At 49.0% G+C, this 27,663-nt stretch overlaps 1 protein-coding gene across 1 annotated transcript in view; it reads right to left on the minus strand.

Moving 5' to 3' along the window:
* SLC4A2 (solute carrier family 4 member 2) overlaps window positions 1–27,663 on the minus strand; it is a 104,669-nt gene that overhangs the window by 13,444 nt on the left and 63,562 nt on the right. Inside the window, exons 4-17 of the mRNA XM_089667602.1 lie at window positions 23,575–23,780; window positions 23,387–23,487; window positions 22,125–22,336; window positions 18,325–18,458; window positions 18,016–18,196; window positions 15,034–15,169; window positions 13,763–13,940; window positions 13,575–13,683; window positions 12,433–12,617; window positions 11,713–11,926; window positions 9,459–9,674; window positions 9,096–9,244; window positions 8,577–8,771; window positions 8,132–8,353 (exon numbers count right to left, since the gene is read on the minus strand). Coding sequence (XP_089523728.1) covers window positions 8,132–8,353; window positions 8,577–8,771; window positions 9,096–9,244; window positions 9,459–9,674; window positions 11,713–11,926; window positions 12,433–12,617; window positions 13,575–13,683; window positions 13,763–13,940; window positions 15,034–15,169; window positions 18,016–18,196; window positions 18,325–18,458; window positions 22,125–22,336; window positions 23,387–23,487; window positions 23,575–23,780 — 2,438 coding nt within the window. The remainder of the gene's footprint in view (window positions 1–8,131; window positions 8,354–8,576; window positions 8,772–9,095; window positions 9,245–9,458; window positions 9,675–11,712; window positions 11,927–12,432; window positions 12,618–13,574; window positions 13,684–13,762; window positions 13,941–15,033; window positions 15,170–18,015; window positions 18,197–18,324; window positions 18,459–22,124; window positions 22,337–23,386; window positions 23,488–23,574; window positions 23,781–27,663) is intronic.

The following is a 27,663-nucleotide window of genomic DNA, read 5'->3' on the forward strand; positions in this document are numbered from 1 at the left end:
AGCGGGGTCATAGGAAGGGTTGAAAAGTACAGAGATGGACAGGGAGGAGCGGGGTCATAGGGAGAAGGGTTGGAGAGCACAGAGATGGACAGGAAGGAGTGGGGTCATAGGGAGAAGGGTTGGGGGTACAGGGAGGAGCGGGGTCATAGGAAGGGTTGGAGAGTACAGAGATGGACAGGGAGGAGCGGGGTCATAGGGAGAAGGGTTGGAGAGTACAGAGATGGACAGGGAGGAGTGGGGTCTAAGGGAGAAGGGTTGGTAAGTACAGAGATGGACAGGGAGGAGCGGGGTCATAGGGTGAAGGGTTGGAGAGTACAGGGATGGACAAGGAGGAGCGGGGTCATAGGAAGGGTTGGAGAGTACAGAGATGGACAGGGAGGAGCGGGGTCATAGGAAGGGTTGGAGAGTACAGGGATGGACAGGGAGGAGCGGGGTCATAGGGAGAAGGGTTGGAGAGAACAGAGACGGACAGGGAGGAGCGGGGTCATAGGGAGAAGGGTTGGAGAGTACAGAGATGGACAGGGAGGAGCGGGGTCATAGGGTGAAGGGTTGGAGAGTACAGAAATGGACAGGGAGGAGCGGGGTCATAGGAAGGGTTGGAGAGCACAGATATGGAGAGGGAGAAGCGGGGTCATAGGGAGAAGGGTTGGAGAGTACAGGGATGGACAGGGAGGAGTGGGGTCATAGGGAGAAGAGTTGGAGAGTACAGAGATGGACAGGGAGGAGTGGGGTCATAGGGAGAAGAGTTGTAGAGGATTAACAGGAAGAAGTGGAGTCATATAGAGAAGAGCTGGAGAGTAGAGGGATGGAGAGGTAGAGGTGGGGTCATACAGAGAAGAGTTGGAGAGTAGAGGGATGGAGAGGTAGAGGTGGGGTCATACAGAGAAGAGTTGGAGAGTAGAGGGATGGATAGGTAGAGGTGGGGGTCATACAGAGAAGAGTTGGAGAGTAGAGGGATGGATAGGTAGAGGTGGGTCATAGAGAGAAGAGTTGGAGAGTAGAGGGATGGATAGGTAGAGGTGGGGTCATACAGAGAAGAGTTGGAGAGTAGAGGGATGTATAGGTAGAGGTGGGTCATACAGAGAAGAGTTGGAGAGTAGAGGGATGGATAGGTAGAGGTGGGTCATACAGAGAAGAGTTGGAGAGTAGAGGGATGGATAGGTAGAGGTGGGGTCATACAGAGAAGAGTTGGAGAGTAGAGGGATGTATAGGTAGAGGTGGGGTCATGCAGAGAAGAGTTGGAGAGTAGAGGGATGGATAGGTAGAGGAGGGGTCCTAGAGAGAAGAGTTGGAGAGTAGATGGATGGATAGGTAGAGGTGGAGTCATACAGAGAAGAGTTGGAGAGTAGAGGGATGGATAGGTAGAGGAGGGGTCCTAGAGAGAAGAGTTGGAGAGTAGATGGATGGATAGGTAGAGGTGGAGTCATACAGAGAAGAGTTGGAGAGTAGAGGGATGGATAGGTAGAGGAGGGGTCCTAGAGAGAAGAGTTGGAGAGTAGATGGATGGATAGGTAGAGGTGGAGTCATACAGAGAAGAGTTGGAGAGTAGAGGGATGGATAGGTAGAGGTGGGGTCCTAGAGAGAAGAGTTGGAGAGTAGATGGATGGATAGGTAGAGATGGGCTCATACAGAGAAGAGTTGGAGAGTAGAGGGATGGATAGGTAGAGGTGGAGTCATACAGAGAAGAGTTGGAGAGTAGAGGGATGGATAGTAGAGGTGGGGTCCTAGAGAGAAGAGTTGGAGAGTAGATGGATGGATAGGTAGAGATGGGCTCATACAGAGAAGAGTTGGAGAGTAGAGGGATGGATAGGTAGAGGAGGGGTCATACAGAGAAGAGTTGGAGAGTAGAGGGATGTATAGGTAGAGGTGGGTCATACAGAGAAGAGTTGGAGAGTAGAGGGATGGATAGGTAGAGGTGGGTCATACAGAGAAGAGTTGGAGAGTAGAGGGATGGAGAGGTAGAGATGGGCTCATACAGAGAAGAGTTGGAGAGTAGAGGGATGGATAGGTAGAGGTGGGTCATACAGAGAAGAGTTGGAGAGTAGAGGGATGGATAGGTAGAGGTGGGTCATACAGAGAAGAGTTGGAGAGTAGAGGGATGGAGAGGTAGAGGAGGGCTCATACAGAGAAGAGTTGGAGAGTAGAGGGATGGATAGGTAGAGGTGGAGTCATACAGAGAAGAGTTGGAGAGTAGATGGATGGATAGGTAGAGGTGGGTCATACAGAGAAGAGTTGGAGAGTAGAGGGATGGATAGGTAGAGGTGGGTCATACAGAGTAGAGTTGGAGAGTAGAGGGATGGATAGGTAGAGGAAGGGTCATACAGAGAAGAGTTGGAGAGTAGAGGGATGGACAGGCAGAGGTGGGGTCATACAGAGAAGAGTTGGAGAGTAGAGGGATGGATAGGTAGAGGTGGAGTCATACAGAGAAGAGTTGGAGAGTAGAGGGATGGATAGGTAGAGGTGGAGTCATACAGAGAAGAGTTGGAGAGTAGATGGATGGATAGGTAGAGGTGGGTCATACAGAGAAGAGTTGGAGAGTAGAGGGATGGATAGGTAGAGGTGGGCTCATACAGAGAAGAGTTGGAGAGTAGATAGATGGATAGGTAGAGGTGGGGTCATACAGAGAAGAGTTGGAGAGTAAAGGGATGGAGAGGTAGAGGTGGGGTCATACAGAGAAGAGTTGGAGAGTAGAGGGATGGAGAGGTAGAGGTGGGCTCATACAGAGAAGAGTTGGAGAGTAGATGGATGGATAGGTAGAGGTGGGGTCATACAGAGAAGAGTTGGAGAGTAGATGGATGGAGAGGTAGAGGTGGGGTCATACAGAGAAGAGTTGGAGAGTAGAGGGATGGATAGGTAGAGGAGGGTCATACAGAGAAGAGTTGGAGAGTAGAGGGATGGATAGGTAGAGGTGGGGTCATACAGAGAAGAGTTGGAGAGTAGAGGGATGGATAGGTAGAGGAGGGGTCATACAGAGAAGAGTTGGAGAGTAGAGGGATGGATAGGTAGAGGAGGGGTCATACAGAGAAGAGTTGGAGAGTAGAGGGATGGATAGGTAGAGGTGGGGGTCATACAGAGAAGAGTTGGAGAGTAGAGGGATGGATAGGTAGAGGAGGGGTCATACAGAGAAGAGTTGGAGAGTAGAGGGATGGATAGGTAGAGGTGGGGTCATAGAGAGAAGAGTTGGAGAGTAGATGGATGGATAGGTAGAGGTGGGGTCATACAGAGAAGAGTTGGAGAGTAGAGGGATGGAGAGGTAGAGGTGGGGTCATACAGAGAAGAGTTGGAGAGTAGAGGGATGTATAGGCAGAGGAGGGGTCATACAGAGTAGAGTTGGAGAGTAGAGGGATGGAGAGGTAGAGGTGGGGTCATACAGAGGAGAGTAGAGGGATGGATAGGTAGAGGTGGGTCATACAGAGAAGAGTTGGAGAGTAGAGGGATGGATAGGTAGAGGTGGGTCATACAGAGAAGATTTGGAGAGTAGAGGGATGGATACGTAGAGGTGGGCTCATACAGAGAAGATTTGGAGAGTAGAGGGATGGACAGGCAGAGGAGGGGTCATACAGAGAAGAGTTGGAGAGTAGAGGGATGGATAGGTAGAGGTGGGGTCATACAGAGAAGAGTTGGAGAGTAGAGGGATGGATAGGTAGAGGTGGGGTCATACAGAGAAGATTTGGAGAGTAGAGGGATGGAGAGGTAGAGGTGGGGTCATACAGAGAAGAGTTGGAGAGTAGATGGATGGAGAGGTAGAGGTGGGGTCATGCAGAGAAGAGTTGGAGAGTTGAGGGATAGATAGGTAGAGGTGGGGTCATACAGAGAAGAGTTGGAGAGTAGAGGGATGGAGAGGTAGAGGAGGGTCATAGAGAGAAGAGTTGGAGAGTAGAGGGATGGATAGGTAGAGGTGGGTCATACAGAGAAGAGTTGGAGAGTAGAGGGATGGAGAGGTAGAGGAGGGTCATAGAGAGAAGAGTTGGAGAGTAGAGGGATGGATAGGTAGAGGAGGGGTCATACAGAGAAGAGTTGGAGAGTAGATGGATGGATAGGTAGAGGTGGGGTCGTACAGAGAAGAGTTGGAGAGTAGAGGGATGGATAGCTAGAGGTTGGGTCATATAGAGAAGAGTTGGAGAGTAGCGGGATGGAGAGGTAGAGGTGGAGGTCATACAGAGAAGAGTTGGAGAGTAGAGGGATGGATAGGTAGAGGTGGGGTCATACAGAGAAGAGTTGGAGAGTAGAGGGATGGATAGGTAGAGGTGGGTCATACAGAGAAGAGTTGGAGAGTAGAGGGATGGAGAGGTAGAGATGGGGGTCATACAGAGAAGAGATGGAGAGTAGAGGGATGGACAGGCAGAGGAGGGGTCATACAGAGAAGAGTTGGAGAGTAGAGGGATGGAGAGGTAGAGGTGGGTCATACAGAGAAGAGTTGGAGAGTAGAGGGATGGATAGGTAGAGGTGGGGTCATACAGAGAAGAGTTGGAGAGTAGAGGGATGGATAGGTAGAGGTGGGGTCATACAGAGAAGAGTTGGAGAGTAGAGGGATGGATAGGTAGAGGTGGGGGTCATACAGAGAAGAGTTGGAGAGTAGATGGATGGATAGGTAGAGGAGGGGTCATACAGAGAAGAGTTGGAGAGTAGAGGGATGGAGAGGTAGAGGTGGGCTCATACAGAGAAGAGTTGGAGAGTAGAGGGATGGATAGGTAGAGGTGGGGGTCATACAGAGAAGAGTTGGAGAGTAGATGGATGGATAGGCAGAGGAGGGGTCATACAGAGAAGAGTTGGAGAGTAGAGGGATGGATAGGTAGAGGTGGGGGTCATACAGAGAAGAGTTGGAGAGTAGAGGGATGGATAGGTAGAGGTGGGTCATACAGAGAAGAGTTGGAGAGTAGAGGGATGGATAGGTAGAGGTGGGTCATAGAGAGAAGAGTTGGAGAGTAGAGGGATGGATAGGTAGAGGTGGGGTCATACAGAGAAGAGTTGGAGAGTAGAGGGATGGATAGGTAGAGGTGGGGTCATACAGAGAAGAGTTGGAGAGTAGATGGATGGAGAGGTAGAGGTGGGGTCATACAGAGAAGAGTTGGAGAGTAGAGGGATGGAGAGGTAGAGGTGGAGTCATACAGAGAAGAGTTGGAGAGTAGAGGGATGGATAGGTAGAGGAGGGTCATACAGAGAAGAGTTGGAGAGTAGAGGGATGGATAGGTAGAGGTGGGGTCATACAGAGTAGAGTTGGAGAGTAGAGGGATGGATAGGTAGAGGTGGGGTCATACAGAGTAGAGTTGGAGAGTAGAGGGATGGATAGGTAGAGGTGGGTCATACAGAGAAGAGTTGGAGAGTAGAGGGATGGAGAGGTAGAGGTTGCATCATAAAAAGAAGCATTGCAGATTGGAGGGTTGGACATGAAGGGGTCAAATATAAACTGAGAAGAGTTTGAGAGTGGAATGATGGAATGATGGACAAGGGGGGTAATCAATGGCAGCGAAGTGACTCTTAGATATTATGAGGCTGAGAAGTCATTTGAAGGATGAAGATTTGGACTATGGAGATCTGTGGAGACGGAGGACGCCTATGCTCTGTTTGGAAAGGACTCAGGGAGAAGGGGGCAGTCTGGTTTATCCAGAAAAGGGTTTGGAGAATGGGGAATAGGAACCAATAGGGGAAGCCCTAGCTGATATTTCTATGCGCTCCTTCTGTGCTGACTTCTTGGTTTCATTTCAGTGATATGCTTGATTTTCCACAAGAACTTTTCAGTGATAGACCTTTAATGAACTTATCGAAAAAAAAGGGTTAGGCATTAGGTTATGGATCACGTTTTGAGGTGTAGGTTTGTAGGTGTTGAGGTTTAGGTCTGTAGGTGTTGAGGCTTGGGTTGGTAGGTGTTGAGGTTTGGGTTTGTAGGTGTTGAGGTTCGAGTTTGTAGGTGTTGAGGTTTGGGTTTGTAGGTGTTGAGGTTTGGGTTGGTCGGTGTTGAGGTGTGGGTTTGTAGGTGTTGAGGTTCGGGTTTGTAGGTGTTGAGGTTTGGGTTTGTAGGTGTTGAGGTTTGGGTTTGTAGGTGTTGAGGTTTGGCTTGGTAGGTGTTGAGGTTTAGGTTTGTAGGCGTTGAGGTTTGGGTTTGTAGGTGTTGAGGTTTGGGTTTGTAGGTCTTGAGGTTTGGGTTGGTCGGTGTTGAGGTTCGGGTTTGTAGGTGTTGTGGCTTGGGTTTGTAGGTGTTGAGGTTTGGCTTGGTAGGTGTTGAGGTTTAGGTTTGTAGGTGTTGAGGTTTGGCTTTGTAGGTGTTGAGGTTCGGGTTTGTAGGTGTTGAGGCTTGGGTTGGTAGGTGTTGAGGTTCGGGTTTGTAGGTGTTGTGGCTTGGGTTTGTAGGTGTTGAGGTTTGGCTTGGTAGGTGTTGAGGTTTGGCTTGGTAGGTGTTGAGGTTTGGGTTTGTAGGTGTTGAGGTTCGGGTTTGTAGGTGTTGAGGTTCGGGTTTGTAGGTGTTAAGGTTTGGGTCGGTAGGTGTTGAGGTTTGGGTTTGTAGGTGTTGAGGTTCGGGTTTGTAGGTGTTGAGGTTTGGGTTTGTAGGTGTTGAGGTTTGGGTTTGTAGGTGTTGAGGTTTGGCTTGGTAGGTGTTGAGGTTTAGGTTTGTAGGTGTTGAGGTTTGGGTTTGTAGGTGTTGAGGTTTGGGTTTGTAGGTCTTGAGGTTTGGGTTGGTCGGTGTTGAGGTTCGGGTTTGTAGGTGTTGTGGCTTGGGTTTGTAGGTGTTGAGGTTTGGCTTGGTAGGTGTTGAGGTTTAGGTTTGTAGGTGTTGAGGTTTGGCTTTGTAGGTGTTGAGGTTCGGGTTTGTAGGTGTTGAGGCTTGGGTTGGTAGGTGTTGAGGTTCGGGTTTGTAGGTGTTGTGGCTTGGGTTTGTAGGTGTTGAGGTTTGGCTTGGTAGGTGTTGAGGTTTGGCTTGGTAGGTGTTGAGGTTTGGGTTTGTAGGTGTTGAGGTTCGGGTTTGTAGGTGTTGAGGTTCGGGTTTGTAGGTGTTAAGGTTTGGGTCGGTAGGTGTTGAGGCTTGGGTTTGTAGGTGTTGAGGTTTGGCTTGGTAGGTGTTGAGGTTTGGGTTTGTAGGTGTTGAGGTTTGGGTTTGTAGGTGTTGAGGTTTGGGTTGGTAGGTGTTGAGGTTTGGGTTTGTAGGTGTTGAGGTTTGGGTTGGTAGGTGTTGAGGTTTAGGTCTGTAGGTGTTGAGGTTTGGGTTTGTAGGTGTTGAGGTTTGGGTTTGTAGGTGTTGAGGTTTGGGTTTGTAGGTGTTGAGGTTTAGGTCTGTAGGTGTTGAGGTTCGGGTTTGTAGGTGTTGAGGTTTGTAGGTGTTAAGGTTTGGGTCGGTAGGTGTTGAGGCTTGGGTTTGTAGGTGTTGAGGTTTGGCTTGGTAGGTGTTGAGGTTTGGGTTTGTAGGTGTTGAGGTTTGGGTTTGTAGGTGTTGAGGTTTAGGTCTGTAGGTGTTGAGGTTTGGGTTTGTAGGTGTTGAGGTTTGGGTTTGTAGGTGTTGAGGTTTGGGTTGGTAGGTGTTGAGGTTTGGGTTTGTAGGTGTTGAGGTTTGGGTTTGTAGGTGTTGAGGTTTGGGTTTGTAGGTGTTGAGGTTTGGGTTTGTAGGTGTTGAGGTTTAGGTCTGTAGGTGTTGAGGTTTGGGTTTGTAGGTGTTGAGGTTTGGGTTTGTAGGTGTTGTGGCTTGGGTTTGTAGGTGTTGAGGTTTGGGTTGGTAGGTGTTGAGGTTTGGGTTTGTAGGTGTTGAGGTTTGGGTTTGTAGGTGTTGAGGTTTGGGTTTGTAGGTGTTGTGGCTTGGGTTTGTAGGTGTTGAGGTTTGGGTTGGTAGGTGTTGAGGTTTGGGTTTGTAGGTGTTGAGGTTTGGGTTTGTAGGTGTTGAGGTTTAGGTCTGTAGGTGTTGAGGTTTGGGTTTGTAGGTGTTGAGGTTTGGGTTGGTAGGTGTTGAGGTTTGGGTTTGTAGGTGTTGAGGTTTGGGTTGGTAGGTGTTGAGGTTTAGCTTTGAGTAAGTTGGATTAAGGTTCCTGAGAATGAGTTCAGCGTTAATACCGAGGTTAGGGTGAGCGTGACATTTTTAGACACCGATAAGTATCCATACTGCACTGTTCACCAACATGACTTAGCGCAGCCATTCTCAGTCACTCACCCTTCCAGGGAAGAAGTTACTGTTCTTCAGTTTACGCAAAAAGAAAGCTATAAAAAAAGTTCCGGCCATGAGAACTAGAGAGAGGAGCGCGGTGTTCGGCTGTCCCAGAATGCGGATGGGCACTGCGGTGCTGTTCTGTAGTGAGATGCTGGTCACATTCATGTCTTCAAGCTCCGTCAGGTTTTCGGTGATGCAGTTCGTAAGAGGATGCTCCTGAAAAACCTGAAACAGAAAAAACAAAAATCTGCATGTAACTGTCAAACGATAGAAAGTTAGGGTCCATGTTGGGCGAAAGATGAAGGACAAATACAGCCAAAGACAAGCAGGTCAGGCCACAGGCGAGGAGCAGATGGTGGTGGAGATGGATGGTGGGACTTATAGATCAGAATCGCCTGTCATGGCTTTAGGAAAATGAAGAACATGAAAGAGGGACTGAAAGTCTTACCTTGACCAGCTTGTAGAAGGTCTCATAGATGAAGATGAGGGAAATAAGAATGGAGAAAATTTCCTGCGTAAAACGTGAGACAAAGCGAACCAAGAAGCTTCCTTCGCAGGCCACAGTGGCCACCACAATGACTATTAGCCAAGCGCCAATCCACACACGGCCAACCAAGTATTCCAAACCATTTGCAGAGCAGAACTGTTCACGAAAGAGGATTGTTTATTAGAATGTCCATCCAATGGCAACAAGTCTACATCTCATTCTGCCTTCTGCATTTCAACCACCAAATCCCAGAATCACTCTACTGCACACTAGCAGGTTCCCCTTATCATGTATCCTTATCACTCTGCTTCTCTCTTTTTCTGGACTCTACACCACACATGTCCTGGTGTCTACTATGCATTAGCCAAGGTCTTGATTTCCTTCCTCCATTCTTCCCTAATTCCTCTTCCCCGAGGTTTCCCAGGTATGCTCTCCTTACCTAATCAACATTTACTTGATTACCTTTTATGCAAACCTCACCGTGTAAAAAGCTTCTTCAAACACCAGTAAGGGTCCCGAAAATCCAACAACAAGTAGTGGCTGGGCCCCCAGGAGGCAAAATATCACTCCTTGTATGCAGGTTCCAATGATGAGTTCTGATACCCCAATCAAACCTTTTGTCTTCTCACCTGAGGAGGAAACACGATCATGTGAAAGTGTAGAGCCCAACAGACATGCATGGAGGTGTAGCAAATGATGAAGAGATATGTTACATGGGGGTGATGGAGAGACACAGAGTACAGTTGTGCAAATGATCAGGGATGTTTGATGAAGAGGAGTATGAAAAGATATTGAGGAGTACAAAGATGGAGAGATGATCATCGCAAAGAACAATCAACTCACCCAGAAGTCCCCCAAAAGTAATTGCAGGGGACAGTGCCGCAAAATAAATGAAGATGACAGCCGCCATGCATTGTGCATTCAGCGCGTCGCGGAAATCACTTGGATATTTGGGATAACGTCTTTGGATATCTCTTATGAGGCCCCCAAATGGTCTGCCAGTCCTCCGTAGGGGATCATCGTCTCCTCCGTCTGACACGGCAGCTTTTGTGAACAGATCTGAAGACAGAGGGGAAACAAGGAGCTGAAAACATACTGGAACTTACATTTCCTCCCACATGGTATACAGTAAAAGAGCCGTTATCATGATGTCCACTTCCACGTCACAGGTATGAAGCTTAGGCTTGGCCCACAAAACAAGTTCAAATCTAAGTTATGCCAACCTTCCTTCACAATGGCCAGTGCTGCGAAATCTGGCCATTGTGAAGGAAGGCCGAACAGTTTTCTTCAGAAAGTTGGCCAATGTGACGGACATATCCCAAGCGGGAATTCAACCTTCCTTCACAATGGTCAGTGCTGAAAATCTGACCATTGTGAAGGAAGGCCGAACAGTTTTCTTCAGAAAGCTGGCCAATGTGAAGGACATATCCCAAGCGGAAATTCAACCTTCCTTCACAATGGCCAGTGCTGGGAAATCTGGCCATTGTGAAGGAAGGCCGAACAGTTTTCTTCAGAAAGCTGGCCAACGTGACGGACATATCCCAAGCGGGAATTCAACCTTCCTTCACAATGGCCAGTGCTGCGAAATCTGGCCATTGTGAAGGAAGGCCGAACAGTTTTCTTCAGAAAGTTGGCCAATGTGACGGACATATCCCAAGCGGGAATTCAACCTTCCTTCACAATGGTCAGTGCTGAAAATCTGACCATTGTGAAGGAAGGCCGAACAGTTTTCTTCAGAAAGCTGGCCAATGTGAAGGACATATCCCAAGCGGAAATTCAACCTTCCTTCACAATGGCCAGTGCTGGGAAATCTGGCCATTGTGAAGGAAGGCCGAACAGTTTTCTTCAGAAAGCTGGCCAACGTGACGGACATATCCCAAGCGGGAATTCAACCTTCCTTCACAATGGCCAGTGCTGCGAAATCTGGCCATTGTGAAGGAAGGCCGAACAGTTTTCTTCAGAAAGCTGGCCAACGTGACGGACATATCCCAAGCGGGAATTCAACCTTCCTTCACAATGGCCAGTGCTGAAAATCTGGCCATTGTGAAGGAAGGCCGAACAGTTTTCTTCAGAAAGCTGGCCAATGTGAAGGACATATCCCAAGCGGGAATTCAACCTTCCTTCACAATGGTCAGTGCTGAAAATCTGGCCATTGTGAATGAAGACCGAACAGTTTTCTTCAGAAAGTTGGCCAATGTGACGGACATATCCCAAGCGGGAATTCAACCTTCCTTCACAATGGTCAATGCTGAAAATCTGACCATTGTGAAGGAAGGCCGAACAGTTTTCTTCAGAAAGCTGGCCAATGTGAAGGACATATCCCAAGCGGAAATTCAACCTTCCTTCACAATGGCCAGTGCTGGGAAATCTGGCCATTGTGAAGGAAGGCCGAACAGTTTTCTTCAGAAAGCTGGCCAACGTGACGGACATATCCCAAGCGGGAATTCAACCTTCCTTCACAATGGCCAGTGCTGCGAAATCTGGCCATTGTGAAGGAAGGCCGAACAGTTTTCTTCAGAAAGTTGGCCAATGTGACGGACATATCCCAAGCGGGAATTCAACCTTCCTTCACAATGGTCAGTGCTGAAAATCTGACCATTGTGAAGGAAGGCCGAACAGTTTTCTTCAGAAAGCTGGCCAATGTGAAGGACATATCCCAAGCGGAAATTCAACCTTCCTTCACAATGGCCAGTGCTGGGAAATCTGGCCATTGTGAAGGAAGGCCGAACAGTTTTCTTCAGAAAGCTGGCCAACGTGACGGACATATCCCAAGCGGGAATTCAACCTTCCTTCACAATGGCCAGTGCTGAAAATCTGGCCATTGTGAAGGAAGGCCGAACAGTTTTCTTCAGAAAGCTGGCCAATGTGAAGGACATATCCCAAGTGGGAATTCAACCTTCCTTCACAATGGTCAGTGCTGAAAATCTGGCCATTGTGAAGGAAGGCCGAACAGTTTTCTTCAGAAAGCTGGCCAATGTGAAGGACATATCCCAAGCGGGAATTCAACCTTCCTTTCACCGCTTCAATCCCCAACTTTTAAAGGCAGTCCAGCGTCCTTCCTTATGGTGTAGCAGAGGACAAGGCTCATCCGGCTCACCTTTATCTTTGGTAGTGCTGACTTCTTCTGCCACCTTCTTCTCTTGGCCTTGGCGTCTTCGGAGCATCTCTCTCTGGAAGAGGGCCACAGATCGTAGAAGCTCCTCGCCCATCACCTCAGAGGGCGGCAGCACCACGCTGCAGTCCAAGAACTCGTTTATGGCGGTCAGAAGATCCTGGCGGTCATCAGCAAGGTAGGCAGCCTCGTGGAAGGACTGGGGGGATATACATGGGGAGGATCACAAAGGTGCACAGCAAGGAGAGGACAGACAGGATAATCAGGACAACTCTGAGGCCTAAAGGGATGAGGAGTAAGGATGGGCACGGGAGAAGGAGAGCGGAGGAGACGAAACAAAGGTGGGCGCACAGTTAAAAGCAATACTGAAATGAATAACGTCTGTTGAATAGAATGTATAGGCAGTATATACAGTATATATATATTACAATGACACCATGAGAAGCTCCTCTCTTTGTGTGATCTCAGGTACATGGATCCTAAGATGGAGGTTCATTTGATTGTGTTGTAGAAACATATAAATGCAGAAGGTCACCCATATGGCACTTCATAAAGCAGGACCTAAACGTGAGTAGCAACCAGGTTTGGAGTTCTCTCCCCATCTGTATTTACACGTCTCTCATGATGAAATCTTACACTCAATTCCAGACTCCTTCTACTGCTTCCGGAAAACCTTCTACTGCTAGGAAGAGTGTCTGGACTCACCTTATCTGACATGAGGGTGGAGATGGACCTTCCAATCTCATGATAGTCCATATTGGCAGTGCTGGGTCCCAGGAGAACGAAGAGAAAACGCACCGGGATGGGGACCTCCAACACAGAGTCCAGCTCCACCGCCTCCTGGAGCCGCACGAATGCCATGGTAGGCTGATCGAGGAACTCCACACAGCCTGGTGGGACAGCAAGGAAAATGTCACTCAGTATTGGGCCAGCTGGGTCACCCTTACAGAATCAATGTACTGGTCCATGTACGAAAGCCATATTTATGGACCTGATACATAATCTGAAACCTTCACAGTGGTGACTTATTAGATGGAAATTGAGACCAACTTTCCATTTATTCTCCCTGAACTTAACCCAACATCTACTGGGAAGGAGTATGGTTGAGTTACAGAACTCCAACAATACGACCCTATGGCTCCGATCATCCATATTCTCTGATTAGATGTTCCTGTTGTGGCAAATAACCCACCAATCACCATCCTGACCGGCCTGGTCTGTAGGTAACACTGGCCTGATGAAGGGGATCATCTCCTGGAACCCGGAATCCATTGCTACCTTCATATTGTCCACCACATCCATACCAGAAGTTCCCATAGACACTCACCAACCAGCACCCAACATCTACTGGGAAGGAGTATGGTTGAGTTACAGAACTCCAACAATACGACCCTATGGCTCCGATCATCCATATTCTCTGATTAGATGTTCCTGTTGTGGCAAATAACCCACCAATCACCATCCTGACCGGCCTGGTCCGTAGGTAACACTGGCCTGACGAAGGGGATCATCTCCTGGAACCCGGAATCCATTGCTACCTTCATATTGTCCACCACATCCATACCAGAAGTTCCCATAGACACTCACCAACCAGCACCCAACATCTACTGGGAAGGAGTATGGTTGAGTTACAGAACTCCAACAATACGACCCTATGGCTCCGATCATCCATATTCTCTGATTAGATGTTCCTGTTGTGGCAAATAACCCACCAATCACCATCCTGACCGGCCTGGTCCGTAGGTAACACTGGCCTGACGAAGGGGATCATCTCCTGGAACCCGGAATCCATTGCTACCTTCATATTGTCCACCACATCCATACCAGAAGTTCCCATAGACACTCACCAACCAGCACCACGCTGGCCTCGGCATTCTCGGGAATCTTTTCCAGGAGTTTTAGTTCATGTTTGGACTTGGAGCGCTGGATTGTGGGTAGAGATGGAAGAGATTCTCTCTGGGGAGACATGTTGCTCAGGTTATAATGACAGCCAGGCATTGCCCACCCCTCCCCCATCCCCATGTACACATCTTACCTCCCGTTCTATATCGATTTTTGTCTCCTGGTCTGAGGGATCTCCACCCATTAAAGGGTCTGTTAGGTTGGGCTCACTGTTCTGAGAAATGTGATTGGTGCTGTGATGTCCAAGCAGAGAACCCAGACTGGCCGCTGAAATATTCCGTGAAAACGAGTCCTTCTCATCGCTCGGGTGACTGAAATACATGAAATTCCCGGCAGTAAAAAAACAACCAGCACCAGTCCCTGTATGTATAGGTGTACCTACCTGTATGTATGGGTGTACCTACCTGTATGTATGGGTGTACCCTACCTGTATGTATGGGTGTACCTACCTGTATGTATGGGTGTACCCTACCTGTATGTATAGGTGTACCCTACCTGTATGTATGGGTGTACCTACCTGTATGTATGGGTGTACCTACCTGTATGTATGGGTGTACCCTACCTGTATGTATGGGTGTACCCTACCTGTATGTATGGGTGTACCCTACCTGTATGTATGGGTGTACCCTACCTGTATGTATGGGTGTACCTACCTGTATGTATGGGTGTACCCTACCTGTATGTATAGGTGTACCTACCTGTATGTATAGGTGTACCCTACCTGTATGTATGGGTGTACCCTACCTGTATGTATGGGTGTACCTACCTGTATGTATGGGTGTACCCTACCTGTATGTATAGGTGTACCTACCTGTATGTATGGGTGTACCTACCTGTATGTATGGGTGTACCCTACCTGTATGTATAGGTGTACCTACCTGTATGTATGGGTGTACCTTACCTGTATGTATAGGTGTACCTACCTGTATGTATGGGTGTACCCGACCTGTATGTATGGGTGTACCTACCTGTATGTATGGGTGTACCTACCTGTATGTATGGGTGTACCTACCTGTATGTATAGGTGTACCTACCTGTATATATGGGTGTACCCTACCTGTATGTATGGGTGTACCCTACCTGTATGTATAGGTGTACCTACCTGTATGTATAGCTGTATTCTTATGTGGTGCCATATGTCCCTCTAGGCATGTCTATATAATTGCCCATTCCTTGTGTACATACATGCAGAGTTACCTCTGTGTACATACAGTATATGTGCCTCTCTAGGTGTATACATACAGTACATGTGCACGTCTCTGCCTGCTTCTATATGTGATTCCCACCATGTACATACAGAACCCCAATCAGTGTGTACATACCGGTGCCTCTCCCTGCTTGTACATACATCTGACCCCTTTCTACACGTGTATACTATATGTGATATCATGTATGTCCATCTACCTGTGTTTTAGGAGTAAAGCTCTCAGTATGTTCGCTCGATCCTCCGCTCTTATCTGGTCACTAATGATCATCTGCTCCACCACCTGATGAGCAATTCCAGGGAGAGTTCTCTGGTCCAGGTCTAGAAGAACAGCACCTGGCAGGAAACGGCAAAAACCGTCAACTGTGTGCGCAGGATTGCACGCCACGCTTCGTCCAGACCTCCTTCACCCCCCCAACACTCCCTACAGCCCCCACCAAATATCCAACCCCCAACACTCCCTACAGCTCCCACCATCAATCCAACCCCCCAACACTCCCTACACCTCCCACCATAAATCCAACCCCCAACACTCCCTACAGCTCCCACCATAAATCCAACCCCCAACACTCCTTACAGCTCCCACCATAAATCCAACCCCCCAACACTCCCTACACCTCCCACCAAAATTCCAACCCCCCCAACACTCCCTACAGCTCCCACCATAAATCCAACCTCCTACATTCCCTACACCTCCCACCATAAATCCAACCCCCAACACTCCTTACAGCTCCCTACAGCTCCCACCATCAATCCAACCCCCCAACACTCCCTACACCTCCCACCATCAATCCAACCCCCCAACACTCCCTACACCTCCCACCATAAATCCAACCCCCAACACTCCTTACAGCTCCCACCATAAATCCAACCCCCCAACACTCCCTACACCTCCCACCAAAATTCCAACCCCCAACACTCCCTACAGCTCCCACCATAAATCCAACCTCCTACATTCCCTACACCTCCCACCATAAATCCAACCCCCAACACTCCCTACAGCTCCCACCATAAATCCAACCCTCAACACTCCCTACAGCTCCCGCCATAAATCCAACCCCCCAACACTCCCTACACCTCCCACCATAAATCCAACCCCCTAACACTCCCTACACCTCCCACCAAAATTCCAACCCCCAACACTCCCTACAGCTCCCACCATAAATCCAACCTCCTACATTCCCTACACCTCCCACCATAAATCCAACCCCCAACACTCCCTACAGCTCCCACCATAAATCCAACCCTCAACACTCCCTACAGCTCCCACCATAAATCCAACCCCCCAACACTCCCTACAGCTCCCACCATAAATCCAACCCCCAACATTCTCTACAACTCCCTACAGCTCCCACTATAAATCCAACCCCCCAACACTTCCTACACCTCCCACCATAAATCCAACCCCCCAACACTCCCTACAGCTCCCACCAAAATTCCAAACCCCAACACTCCCTACAGCTCCCACCATAAATCCAACCCCCCAACACTCCCTACAGCTCCCACCATAAATCCAACCCCCCAACACTCCCTACAGCTCCCACCATAAATCCAACCCCCCAACACTCCCTACAGCTCCCACCATAAATCCAACCCCCCAACACTCCCTACAGCTCCCACCATAAATCCAACCCCCAACATTCCCTACAACTCCCTACAGCTCCCACTATAAATCCAACCCCCCAACACTCCCTACACCTCTCGCCATAAATCCAATCCCCCAACACTCCCTACAGCTCCCACCATAAATCCAACCCCCCAACACTCCGTACAGCTCCCACCATAAATCCAACCCCCCAACACTCCGTACAGCTCCCACCATAAATCCAACCCCCCAACACTCCGTACAGCTCCCACCATAAATCCAACCCCCCAACACTCCCTACAGCTCCCACCATAATTCCAACACTCCCTACAGCTCCTACCATAAATCCAACCTCCTACATTCCCTAGAGCTCCCTACAGCCCCCACCATAAATCCAGCCTCCCACACTCCCTACACCTCTCAGCATGACCCCAACCTCCTCCTATACCCCCATACCTCTCAACATGACCCCAACCTCCTCCTCCTATACCCCCACACCTCTCAACATGACCCCAACCTCCTCCTCCTATACCCCCACACCTCTCAACATGACCCCAACCTCCTCCTCCTATACCCCCACACCTCTCAACATGACCCCAACCTCCTCCTCCTATACCCCACACCTCTCAACATGACCCCAACCTCCTCCTATTCCCCCACACCTCTCAACATGACCCCAAACCCCCTCCTCCTATTCCCCCACACCTCTCAACATGACCCCAACCTCCTCCTATTCCCCCACACCTCTCAACATGACCCCAACCTCCTCCTCCTACACCCCCACACCTCTCAACATGACCCCAACCTCCTCCTATTCCCCCACACCTCTCAACATGACCCCAAACCCCCTCCTCCTATTCCCCCACACCTCTCAACATGACCCCAACCTCCTCCTATACCCCCACACCTCTCAACATGACCCCAACCTCCTCCTATACCCCCACACCTCTCAACATGACCCCAACCTCCTATACCCCCACAACTCTCAACACAACTCCAGCCTTCTCCTAATAGACACCCTACACTTCCCATCATATACTAGCACCCTCCTCCTTCACTCCCTTCATCTCCCACCATAACTCTGACCCCCTTCTCCTATATCTCCTTTCATAAATCCAATCTCCTCGTCCAACACTCCCTACACCTCCCACCACAAATCCAGTCTCTTCCTCCTACATTCCCTACACCTCACACTGTAACTCTGAACCCGTTTCCTCTTATACCTGCACCCCTTACAGCTTCCATCATACCCCAACACTCTCCTCATACTTTCCATATACCTCCCAGTATAACTTTGACCCCCCCACCTAAACACCTCCTGCTTAACTCCAACACCCTCCTCCTACACATCTCTCCATGACTGGAAAACCCTCCTCCTACACTTCCTACACCTTCCACCATAAGACCAACCCCCACCTCCTTCACTCCCTACTTCTCCCTCCACGTACTCTAACACCCCTTTCTAACATTACAGATTATCTATACACCCAATCTCCCCCAAATATCCCATCATTTTTATAGTATTAGAGGTTCCTCCATGGCCCTGCCATCAAACTCCCAGGATCCCTACATCTCAAACAATTTAACTTGGAGTTACCATGTGACAGCGTTCGTCTTAGTTCCAGCAGACTTCGGAAACTGAGAGAAGCCACGTGTGGTTTTCCCCATTGGTCTGTCTCTGCTTCAACGTCCTCCTCAAACTTTATCCAACGAGCCGTCTCCTTCCATTGTAATTCTTGGTGCTTGTCTAGGACCAGCTCATTCAGTTCCACAAACACCTGGTGGGTTTTATCAATCATTGGTGGTTATCCATCACATCATTAGACAATATGTTGGGTGTTTTTATAACTGTCCTTCATGAGACACATACAACATACGTGACCCACAGTACACAAGCTTTACTCACCTCGTGGGGTTGTAGGGTGACACTTTTCCTGTGTGGTTGTCTCTCTTTGTGGTCTTTGGTGATGTGAACCACTTGTCCTTTGGTTTTACGCACAAGATGTCTACGTACAGCAGGTAAGTCCTCAAATCTATGACCTAAGAAATGGAGAGCAGTTAGGGACTACCTGAGGTTGGCTAAGAAAAAAAAAGTCTCACTTCACTGTAGCAGAATATGGTCGTCTCGCCATCATCTTCCTGGCCCTAAGGACTCTAGACAGAAGAGGAAGAGGTGCACTGGATGGGTAACAACCTTCGGAAGAGATACTGGATGGGATGTTAGGAGATTGGGAAAACAATTGATGGAGATTTTATGGGTGCAACGCACAACAGAGCTCCAGAGAGCTCATTGGATGGGGCATGAGATCCGGTAAGACATTTGACGGGATAGGAGGGATCTTGGCTGGGTTGCAGCAATCTGGAGAGGCATTGGATGGCATATGAAAGGCTTGGTAAGACACCAGATACAGTCAGGTCCATAAATATTGGGACATCGACACAATTCTAACATTTTTGGCTCTATACACCACCACAATGGATTTGAAATGAAACGAACAAGATGTGCTTTAACTGCAGACTGTCAGCTTTAATTTGAGGGTATTTACATCCAAATCAGGTGAACGGTGTAGGAATTACAACAGTTTGCATATGTGCCTCCCACTTATTAAGGGACCAAAAGTAATGGGACAATTGGCTTCTCAGCTGTTCCATGGCCAGGTGTGTTATTCCCTCATTATCCCAATTACAATGGGCAGATAAAAGGTCCAGAGTTAATTTCAAGTGTGCTATTTGCATTTGGAATCTGTTGCTGTCAACTCTCAAGATGAGATCCAAAGAGCTGTCACTATCAGTGAAGCAAGCTATCATTAGGCTGAAAAAACAAAACAAACCCATCAGAGAGATAGCAAAAACATTAGGCGTGGCCAAAACAACTGTTTGGAACATTCTTAAAAAGAAGGAACGCTCCGGTGAGCTCAGCAACACCAAAAGACCCGAAAGACCACGGAAAACAACTGTGGTGGATGAGCGAAGAATTCTTTCACTAGTGAAGAAAAACACCCTTCACAACAGTTGGCCAGATCAAGAACACTCTCCAGGAGGTAGGTGTATGTGTGTCAAAGTCAACAATCAAGAGAAGACTTCACCAGAGTGAATACAGAGGGTTCACCACAAGATGTAAACCATTGGTGAGCCTCAAAAAACAGGAAGGCCAGATTAGAGTTTGCCAAACGACATCTAAAAAAGCCTTCACAGTTCTGGAACAACATCCTATGGACAGATGAGATCGACATCAACTTGTACCAGAGTGATGGGAAGAGAAGAGGATGGAGAAGGAAAGGAACTGCTCATGATCCTAAGCATACCACCTCATAAGTGAAGCATGGTGGTGGTAGTGTCATGGCGTGGGCATGTATGGCTGCCAATGGAACTGGTTCTCTTGTATTTATTGATGATGTGACTGCTGACAAAAGCAGCCGGATGAATTGTGAAGTGTTTCGGTAATATTATCGGCTCATATTCAGCCAAATGCTTCAGAACTCATTGGACGCTTCACAGTGCAGATGGACAATGACCCAAAGCAGACTGCAAAAGCCACCAAAGAGTTTTTTAAGGGAAAGAAGTGGAATGTTATGCAATGGCTAAGTCAATCACCTGACCTGAATCCGATTGAGCATGCATTTCACTTGCTGAAGACAAAACTGAAGGGAAAATGCCCCAAGAACAAGCAGGAACTGAAGACAGTTGCAGGAGAGGCCTGGCAGAGCATCACCAGGGATGAAACCCAGCGTCTGGTGATGTCTATGCGTTCCACACTTCAGGCTGTAATTGACTGCAAAGGATTTGCAACCAAGTATTAAAAAGTGAAAGTTTGATTTATGATTAATATTCTGTCCCATTACTTTTGGTCCCTTAATAAGTGGGAGGCACATATGCAAACTGTTGCAATTCCTACACCGTTCACCTGATTTTTATGTAAATACACTCAAATTAAAGCTGACAGTCTGCAGTTAAAGCACATCTTGTTCATTTCATTTCAAATCCATTGTGGTGTATAGAGCCAAAAATGTTAGAATTGTGTCGATGTCCCAATATTTATGGACCTGACTGTACATACAGCAATGGATGTCGCGGGACTGTCTGCTGAAACCTTTATTTATTGAAAGCATCAACGTGAACAAGCCTTTGAGGGACCAAGGGCCCCCTTCTCAGGTCTGAAGTATCACATGAGCTAGTGATCTGGAGTTACATTGTCTGGGGTATTAGAGATCCAGAGAGGGGAGGAGTACGAAGACATTGGATGGGGTACTGGGGATTCAGAGTATCGAACAATTGCGGATGGAGTATTAGAAGTGTAGAGAGACATTAAACTGACGTATTACAGATACAGCAGAAGATCGGCTGAGATGTTTGCAGCCTGGAGAGCCAGTGGATGGGTTTTAGTAGTCCAGAGAGTCAGTGGATGGGTATACGTTGTTCAGATTGGCAATGGATGGGGTAGTCCAGAGTTAGTATATGGGGTATCAGCAGTCCAGAAAGATAGTGATTTGGAGTATTCGTACTTCAGAAAGTCAGTGGACCAGGTATTATTAGTCCAGAGAATCAGTGGAAGGGGTATTAGGAGTCCAGAAAGGATGTGGATGGGGTATTAGTAGTCCAGAGAAACAATGGATGGGGTATTAGTAGTCCAGAGAAACAATGGATGGGGTATAAGTAGTCCAGGAAGGTGGTAGATGCGGTATTAGTAGTCCAGAGAAACAATGGATGGGGTATTAGTAGTCCAGAAAATTAGTAGATGGGGTATTTGTAGTCCAAAAGAATAATGGCTAGGGTATTTGTAGTCCATAAAGGTAGAAGATGGGGTATTTGTAGTCCAGAAAGGTAGTAGATGGGGTAGTTGTAGTCCAGAAAGGTAGTAGATGGGGTATTAGTAGTCCAGGAAGGTGGTAGATGGGGTATTATTAGTCCAGGAAGGTGGTAGATTGGGTATTAGTAGTCCAGGAAGGTGGTAGATTGGGTATTAGTAGTCCAGAGAAACAATGGATGGGGTATTAGTAGTCCAGAAAATTAGTAGATGGGGTATTTGTAGTCCAGAAGAATAATGGCTAGGGTATTTGTAGTCCATAAAGGTAGAAGATGGGGTATTTGTAGTCCAGAAAGGTAGTAGATGGGGTAGTTGTAGTCCAGAAAGGTAGTAGATGGGGTATTAGTAGTCCAGGAAGGTGGTAGATGGGGTATTATTAGTCCAGGAAGGTGGTAGATGGGGTATTAGTAGTCCAGGAAGGTGGTAGATTGGGTATTAGTAGTCCAGAGAAGCAATGGATGGGGTATTAGTAGTCCAGGAAGGTGGTAGATGGGGTATTATTAGTCCAGGAAGGTGGTAGATGGGGTATTAGTAGTCCAGGAAGGTGGTAGATGGGGTAGTTGTAGCCCAGAAAGGTAGTAATTAGAGGTCTAAGTATGAGGAGATAATTCCACACATCGGAGGCCTTCTTCTGGTCTTGGGGTTCTGGTTACAACAGATTGTAGAAAAAAGAAGGTGATTCCAGTATTTGTACATTTGGGTAGAATATGGAAATTTCTGCAAGGGGGAGGGGGGCAGATTGATGGGGCACTTGGCCTTTTCTTCTGTGATTTCCATACAGTCCTCTTGAAGAGCTGTATCTTCCAGGCCTTTACCCATCACCGATTCCCCTGAGGAAGGGGGTTCTGCTCTGCAGACAATCCCTCTGTTAGACCTTCATACAACAGGACCGGGACACTCACTTTTCATGTAGTCCAGGTCAGCTGATGCTAGAGTCTGAGCTTCAGTCTCATCGGTGGGCACAAGATGATAGTGTGCCTCCTCAGGGTGGGTCATACTACCAATTCTCCGACGTTCTGTAAGGCTGTAGCTACGATGGGGAGGTTGTCGATGAGGGGGGCGTGAGGTGCTAGCTACCTCAGACACTGGAGAGCTGCATGGTTTCTGTTCTTCCCTGTAAACACACAAGTTCAGTACAATGGGTATGGACCACAAGGAATAGCATGTACAGGCACAGGTCATGGCTCTGGGCACAGGTCATGGCTCTGGGCACAGATCATGGCTCTGGGCACAGATCATGGCTCTGGGCACAGGTCATGGCTCTGGGTACAGGTCAAGGCTCTGGGCACAGGTCATGGCTCTAGGCACATGTCAAGGCTCTGGGCACAGATCATGGCTCTGGGCACAGATCATGGCTATGGGTACAGATCATGGCTCTGGACACAGGTCAAGGCTCTGGGCACAGGTCATGGCTCTTGCCACTGGTCAAGGCTCTGGGCACAGGTCATGGTTCTTGGCACAGGTCAAGGCTCTGGGCACAGATCATGGCTCTTGCCACAGGTCAAGGCTCTGGGCACAGGTCATGGCTCTTGGCACAGGTCATGGCTCGTGACACAGATCATGGCTCTGGGCACAGGACAAGGCTCTGGGCACAGATCTTGGCTCTTGGCACATGTTAGGGCTCTGGGCATAAGTCATGGCTCTGGGCACAGGTCAAGGCTCTTGGCACAGATCATGGCTTTTTGTACAGATCATGGCTCTTGGCACAGGACAAGGCTCTGGGAACAGATCATGGCTTTTGGCACAGATCATGGCTCTTGCCACAGGTCATGGATCTGGGCACAGGTCATGGTTCTTGGCACAGGTCAAGGCTCTCGGCACAGGTCATGGCTCTTGCCACAGGTCATGGCTCTGGGCACAGGTGATGGCTCTGGGCACAGGTCATGGCTCTTGCCACAGGTCATGGCTCTGGGCACAGGTGATGGCTCTGGGCACAGATCATGGCTTTTGGCACAGATCATGGCTTTTGGCACAGGACAAGGTTCAGGGCACAAATCATGACTTGGGGCACAGGTCATGGCTCTGAGAACAGTCCATGGCTTTTGTCACAGATCATGGCTCTTGGCACAGGTAAAGGCTCTGGGCACAGATCATGGCTCTTGGCACAGATCATGGCTCTTGGCACAGGTCATGGCTCAAAGCCTCAGGTTTACCATCTACTTACCCTGATGGCTCCACCTTCTGTTCCTTGACTCCAGAGTCTGCAGATGAAACCAGGACCAACCCAGAACTTCTCTGAGAGATATCATCCTCCACCGGGAAGAACTAAAAGAAAGGAGAAGAAAGAAGGAATGTTCTGGACAGTTTTCTTCAATGGAAGTGTGAAGAGTATAGCGCCATCACAGGACGCACCTGTAAGTCTTCATCGGGTGTTTTCTCCCCATCAGTTTCCTCTTCCTCCTCCTCTTCCCTTTCCTGGATGGTACCCGGGGTATCTCCAGGGACGGAGGCCCTTCTTCTCTTTTTCTTCTTTTTGTGTTTGCGAGGATCCCGGTTGGAGTCAGGAGGGAGGTGAGAGGACAGAGGGTGGTGGATGTGATGAGACGACTGACGATGGTCTAAAACATAACGGACAACTATGAGCCCCAGACCAGCTACTGTCCCAGATGGGACTATACACACCACCGGCCTTGCTCTGCTGAACCCTGATTGGTTGGGAGAGGCAACCACAAGCCACTAATTCTACTCTCCAATTCCCATCAAACATGACACTCACCTCCTCCCACCACGCTTCACCACCTCCCATCATACATGGTACTCACCTCCTCCCCCCACCCTTCACCACCTCCCATCATACATGGTACTCACCTCCTCCCACCACGCTTCACCACCTCCCATCATACATGGTACTCACCTCCTCCCACCACGCTTCACCACCTCCCATCATACATGGTACTCACCTCCTCCCCCCACCCTTCACCACCTCCCATCATACATGGTACTCACCTCCTCCCACCACGCTTCACCACCTCCCATCATACATGGTACTCACCTCCTCCCACCACGCTTCACCGCCTCCCATCATACATAGTACTCACCTCCTCCCACCACCCTTCACCACCTCCCATCATACATGGCACTCACCTCCTCCCACCACGCTTCACCACCTCCCATCATACATGGTACTCACCTCCTTCCACCACGCTTCACCACCTCCCATCATACATACTACTCACCTCCTCCCATCATGCTTCACAACCTCCCATCATACATGGTATTCACCTCCTCCCACCACGCTTCACCGCCTCCCATCATACATGGTACTCACCTCCTCCCACCACGCTTCACCACCTCCCATCATACATGGTACTCACCTCCTTCCACCACGCTTCACCACCTCCCATCATACATACTACTCACCTCCTCCCATCATGCTTCACCACCTCCCATCATACATGGTATTCACCTCCTCCCACCACGCTTCACCGCCTCCCATCATACATGGTATTCACCTCCTCCCACCACGCTTCACCGCCTCCCATCATACATAGTACTCACCTCCTCCCACCACCCTTCACCACCTCCCATCATACATGGCACTCACCTCCTCCCACCACGCTTCACCACCTCCCATCATACATGGTACTCACCTCCTTCCACCACGCTTCACCACCTCCCATCATACATACTACTCACCTCCTCCCATCATGCTTCACAACCTCCCATCATACATGGTATTCACCTCCTCCCACCACGCTTCACCGCCTCCCATCATACATGGTACTCACCTCCTCCCACCACGCTTCACCACCTCCCATCATACATGGTACTCACCTCCTTCCACCACGCTTCACCACCTCCCATCATACATACTACTCACCTCCTCCCATCATGCTTCACCACCTCCCATCATACATGGTATTCACCTCCTCCCACCACGCTTCACCGCCTCCCATCATACATGGTATTCACCTCCTCCCACCACGCTTCACCGCCTCCCATCATACATAGTACTCACCTCCTCCCACCACGCTTCACCGCCTCCCATCATACATGGTACTCACCTCCTCCCACCACGCTTCACCGCCTCCCATCATACATGGTACTCACCTCCTCCCACCACGCTTCACCACCTCCCATCATACATACTACTCACCTCCTCCCATCATGCTTCACCACCTCCCATCATACATGGTATTCACCTCCTCCCACCACGCTTCACCACCTCCCATCATACATGGTACTCACCTCCTCCCACCATGCTTCACCACCTCCCATCATACATGGTACTCACCTCCTCCCACCACACTTCACCACCTCCCATCATACATGGTACTCACCTCCTCCCACCACGCTTCACCACCTCCCATCATACATAGTACTCACCTCCCCCCATCATACATAATACTCACCTCCTCCCATCATACATAATACTCACCTCCTCCCATCATACATAGTACTCCCCATCACTCTTCACATACGGTTCTCACCGTCACACATTGTACTCCGCATCCTTTATCACACATGGTACTCTCCATCCTTCATCACACATGGTTCTCACCACCTCCCATCACACATGGTACTCTCCATCCTTCATCACACATGGTACTCTCCAACCTTCATCACACATTGTACTCCCCATCACCCATCACACATGGTACTCTCCATCCTTCATCACACATGGTACTCTCCATCCTTCATCACACATGGTACTCTCCATCACCCATCACACATGGTACTCTCCATCCTTCATCACACATGGTACTCTCCATCACATGGTACTGACCTCCTCCCATCACACATGGTACTCTCAATCCTTCATCACACATAGTACTCTCCATCCTTCATCACACATGGTACTCCCCATCACCCATCACACATGCTACTCCCCATCACCCATCACACATGGTACTCTCCATCACCCATCACACATGGTACTCTCCATCACATGGTACTGACCTCCTCCCATCACACATGGTACTCTCAATCCTTCATCACACATAGTACTCTCCATCCTTCATCACACATGGTACTCCCCATCACCCATCACACATGGTACTCCCCATCACCCATCACACATGGTACTCTCCATCAACCATCACACATGGTACTGACCTCCCGCCATCACACATGGTACTCTGCATCCTTCATCACACATGGTACTCTCCATCCTTCATCACACATGGTACTCTCCATCACCCATCACACATGGTACTCTGCATCCTTCATCACACATGGTACTCTGCATCCTTCATCACACATGGTACTCTCCATCACACATGGTACTCTCCATCACCCATCACACATGGTACTCTCCATCCTTCATCACACATGGTACTCTCCATCACATGGTACTGACCTCCTCCCATCACACATGGTACTCTCAATCCTTCATCACACATAGTACTCTCCATCCTTCATCACACATGGTACTCCCCATCACCCATCACACATGGTACTCCCCATCACCCATCACACATGGTACTCCCCATCACACATGGTACTCTCCATCAACCATCACACATGGTACTGACCTCCAGCCATCACACATGGTACTCTGCATCCTTCATCACACATGGTACTCTCCATCCTTCATCACACATGGTACTCTCCATCACCCATCACACATGGTACTCTGCATCCTTCATCACACATGGTACTCTGCATCCTTCATCACACATGGTACTCTCCATCACACATGGTACTCCCCATCACCCACCACACATGCTACTCCCCATCACCCATCACACTTGGTACTCTCCATCACCCATCACACATGGTACTCTCCATCACCCATCACACATGGTACTGACCTCCCCCCATCACACATGGTACTCTGCATCCTTCATCACACATGGTACTCTTCGTCCTTCATCACACATGGTACTCTGCATCCTTCATCACACATGGTACTCTCCATCACACATGGTACTCCCCATCACCCACCACACATGCTACTCCCCATCACCCATCACACATGGTACTCTCCATCACCCATCACACATGGTACTCTCCATCACCCATCACACATGGTGCTCTCCATCACCCATCACACATGGTACTGACCTCCCCCCATCACACATGGTACTCTGCATCCTTCATCACACATGGTACTCTTCGTCCTTCATCACACATGGTACTCTCCATCACCACTCACACATGGTACTCTCCATCACCCCTCACACATGGTACTCTCCATCACCCCTCACACATGGTACTCTCCATCACCCCTCACACATAGTACTCTCCATCACCCCTCACACATGGTACTCTCCATCACCCATCACACATTGTACTCTCCATCCTTCATCACACATGGTACTCTCCATCACCCATCACACATGGTACTCTCCATCACCCATCACACATGGTACTCTCCATCACCCATTGTACTCTCCATCACCCATCACACATGGTACTCTCCATCCTTCATCACATGATATGCACCGTTTCATTCCATAGAGCAACACTCTCACATGACTCCCCGGTCTCAGGGTACTC

Source organism: Staurois parvus, unplaced genomic scaffold (genome assembly GCF_062004578.1).
Source record: "Staurois parvus isolate SC_StPar_1 unplaced genomic scaffold, SC_StPar_1.0 ptg003408l, whole genome shotgun sequence".
NCBI classification, from domain to species: domain Eukaryota; kingdom Metazoa; phylum Chordata; class Amphibia; order Anura; family Ranidae; genus Staurois; species Staurois parvus.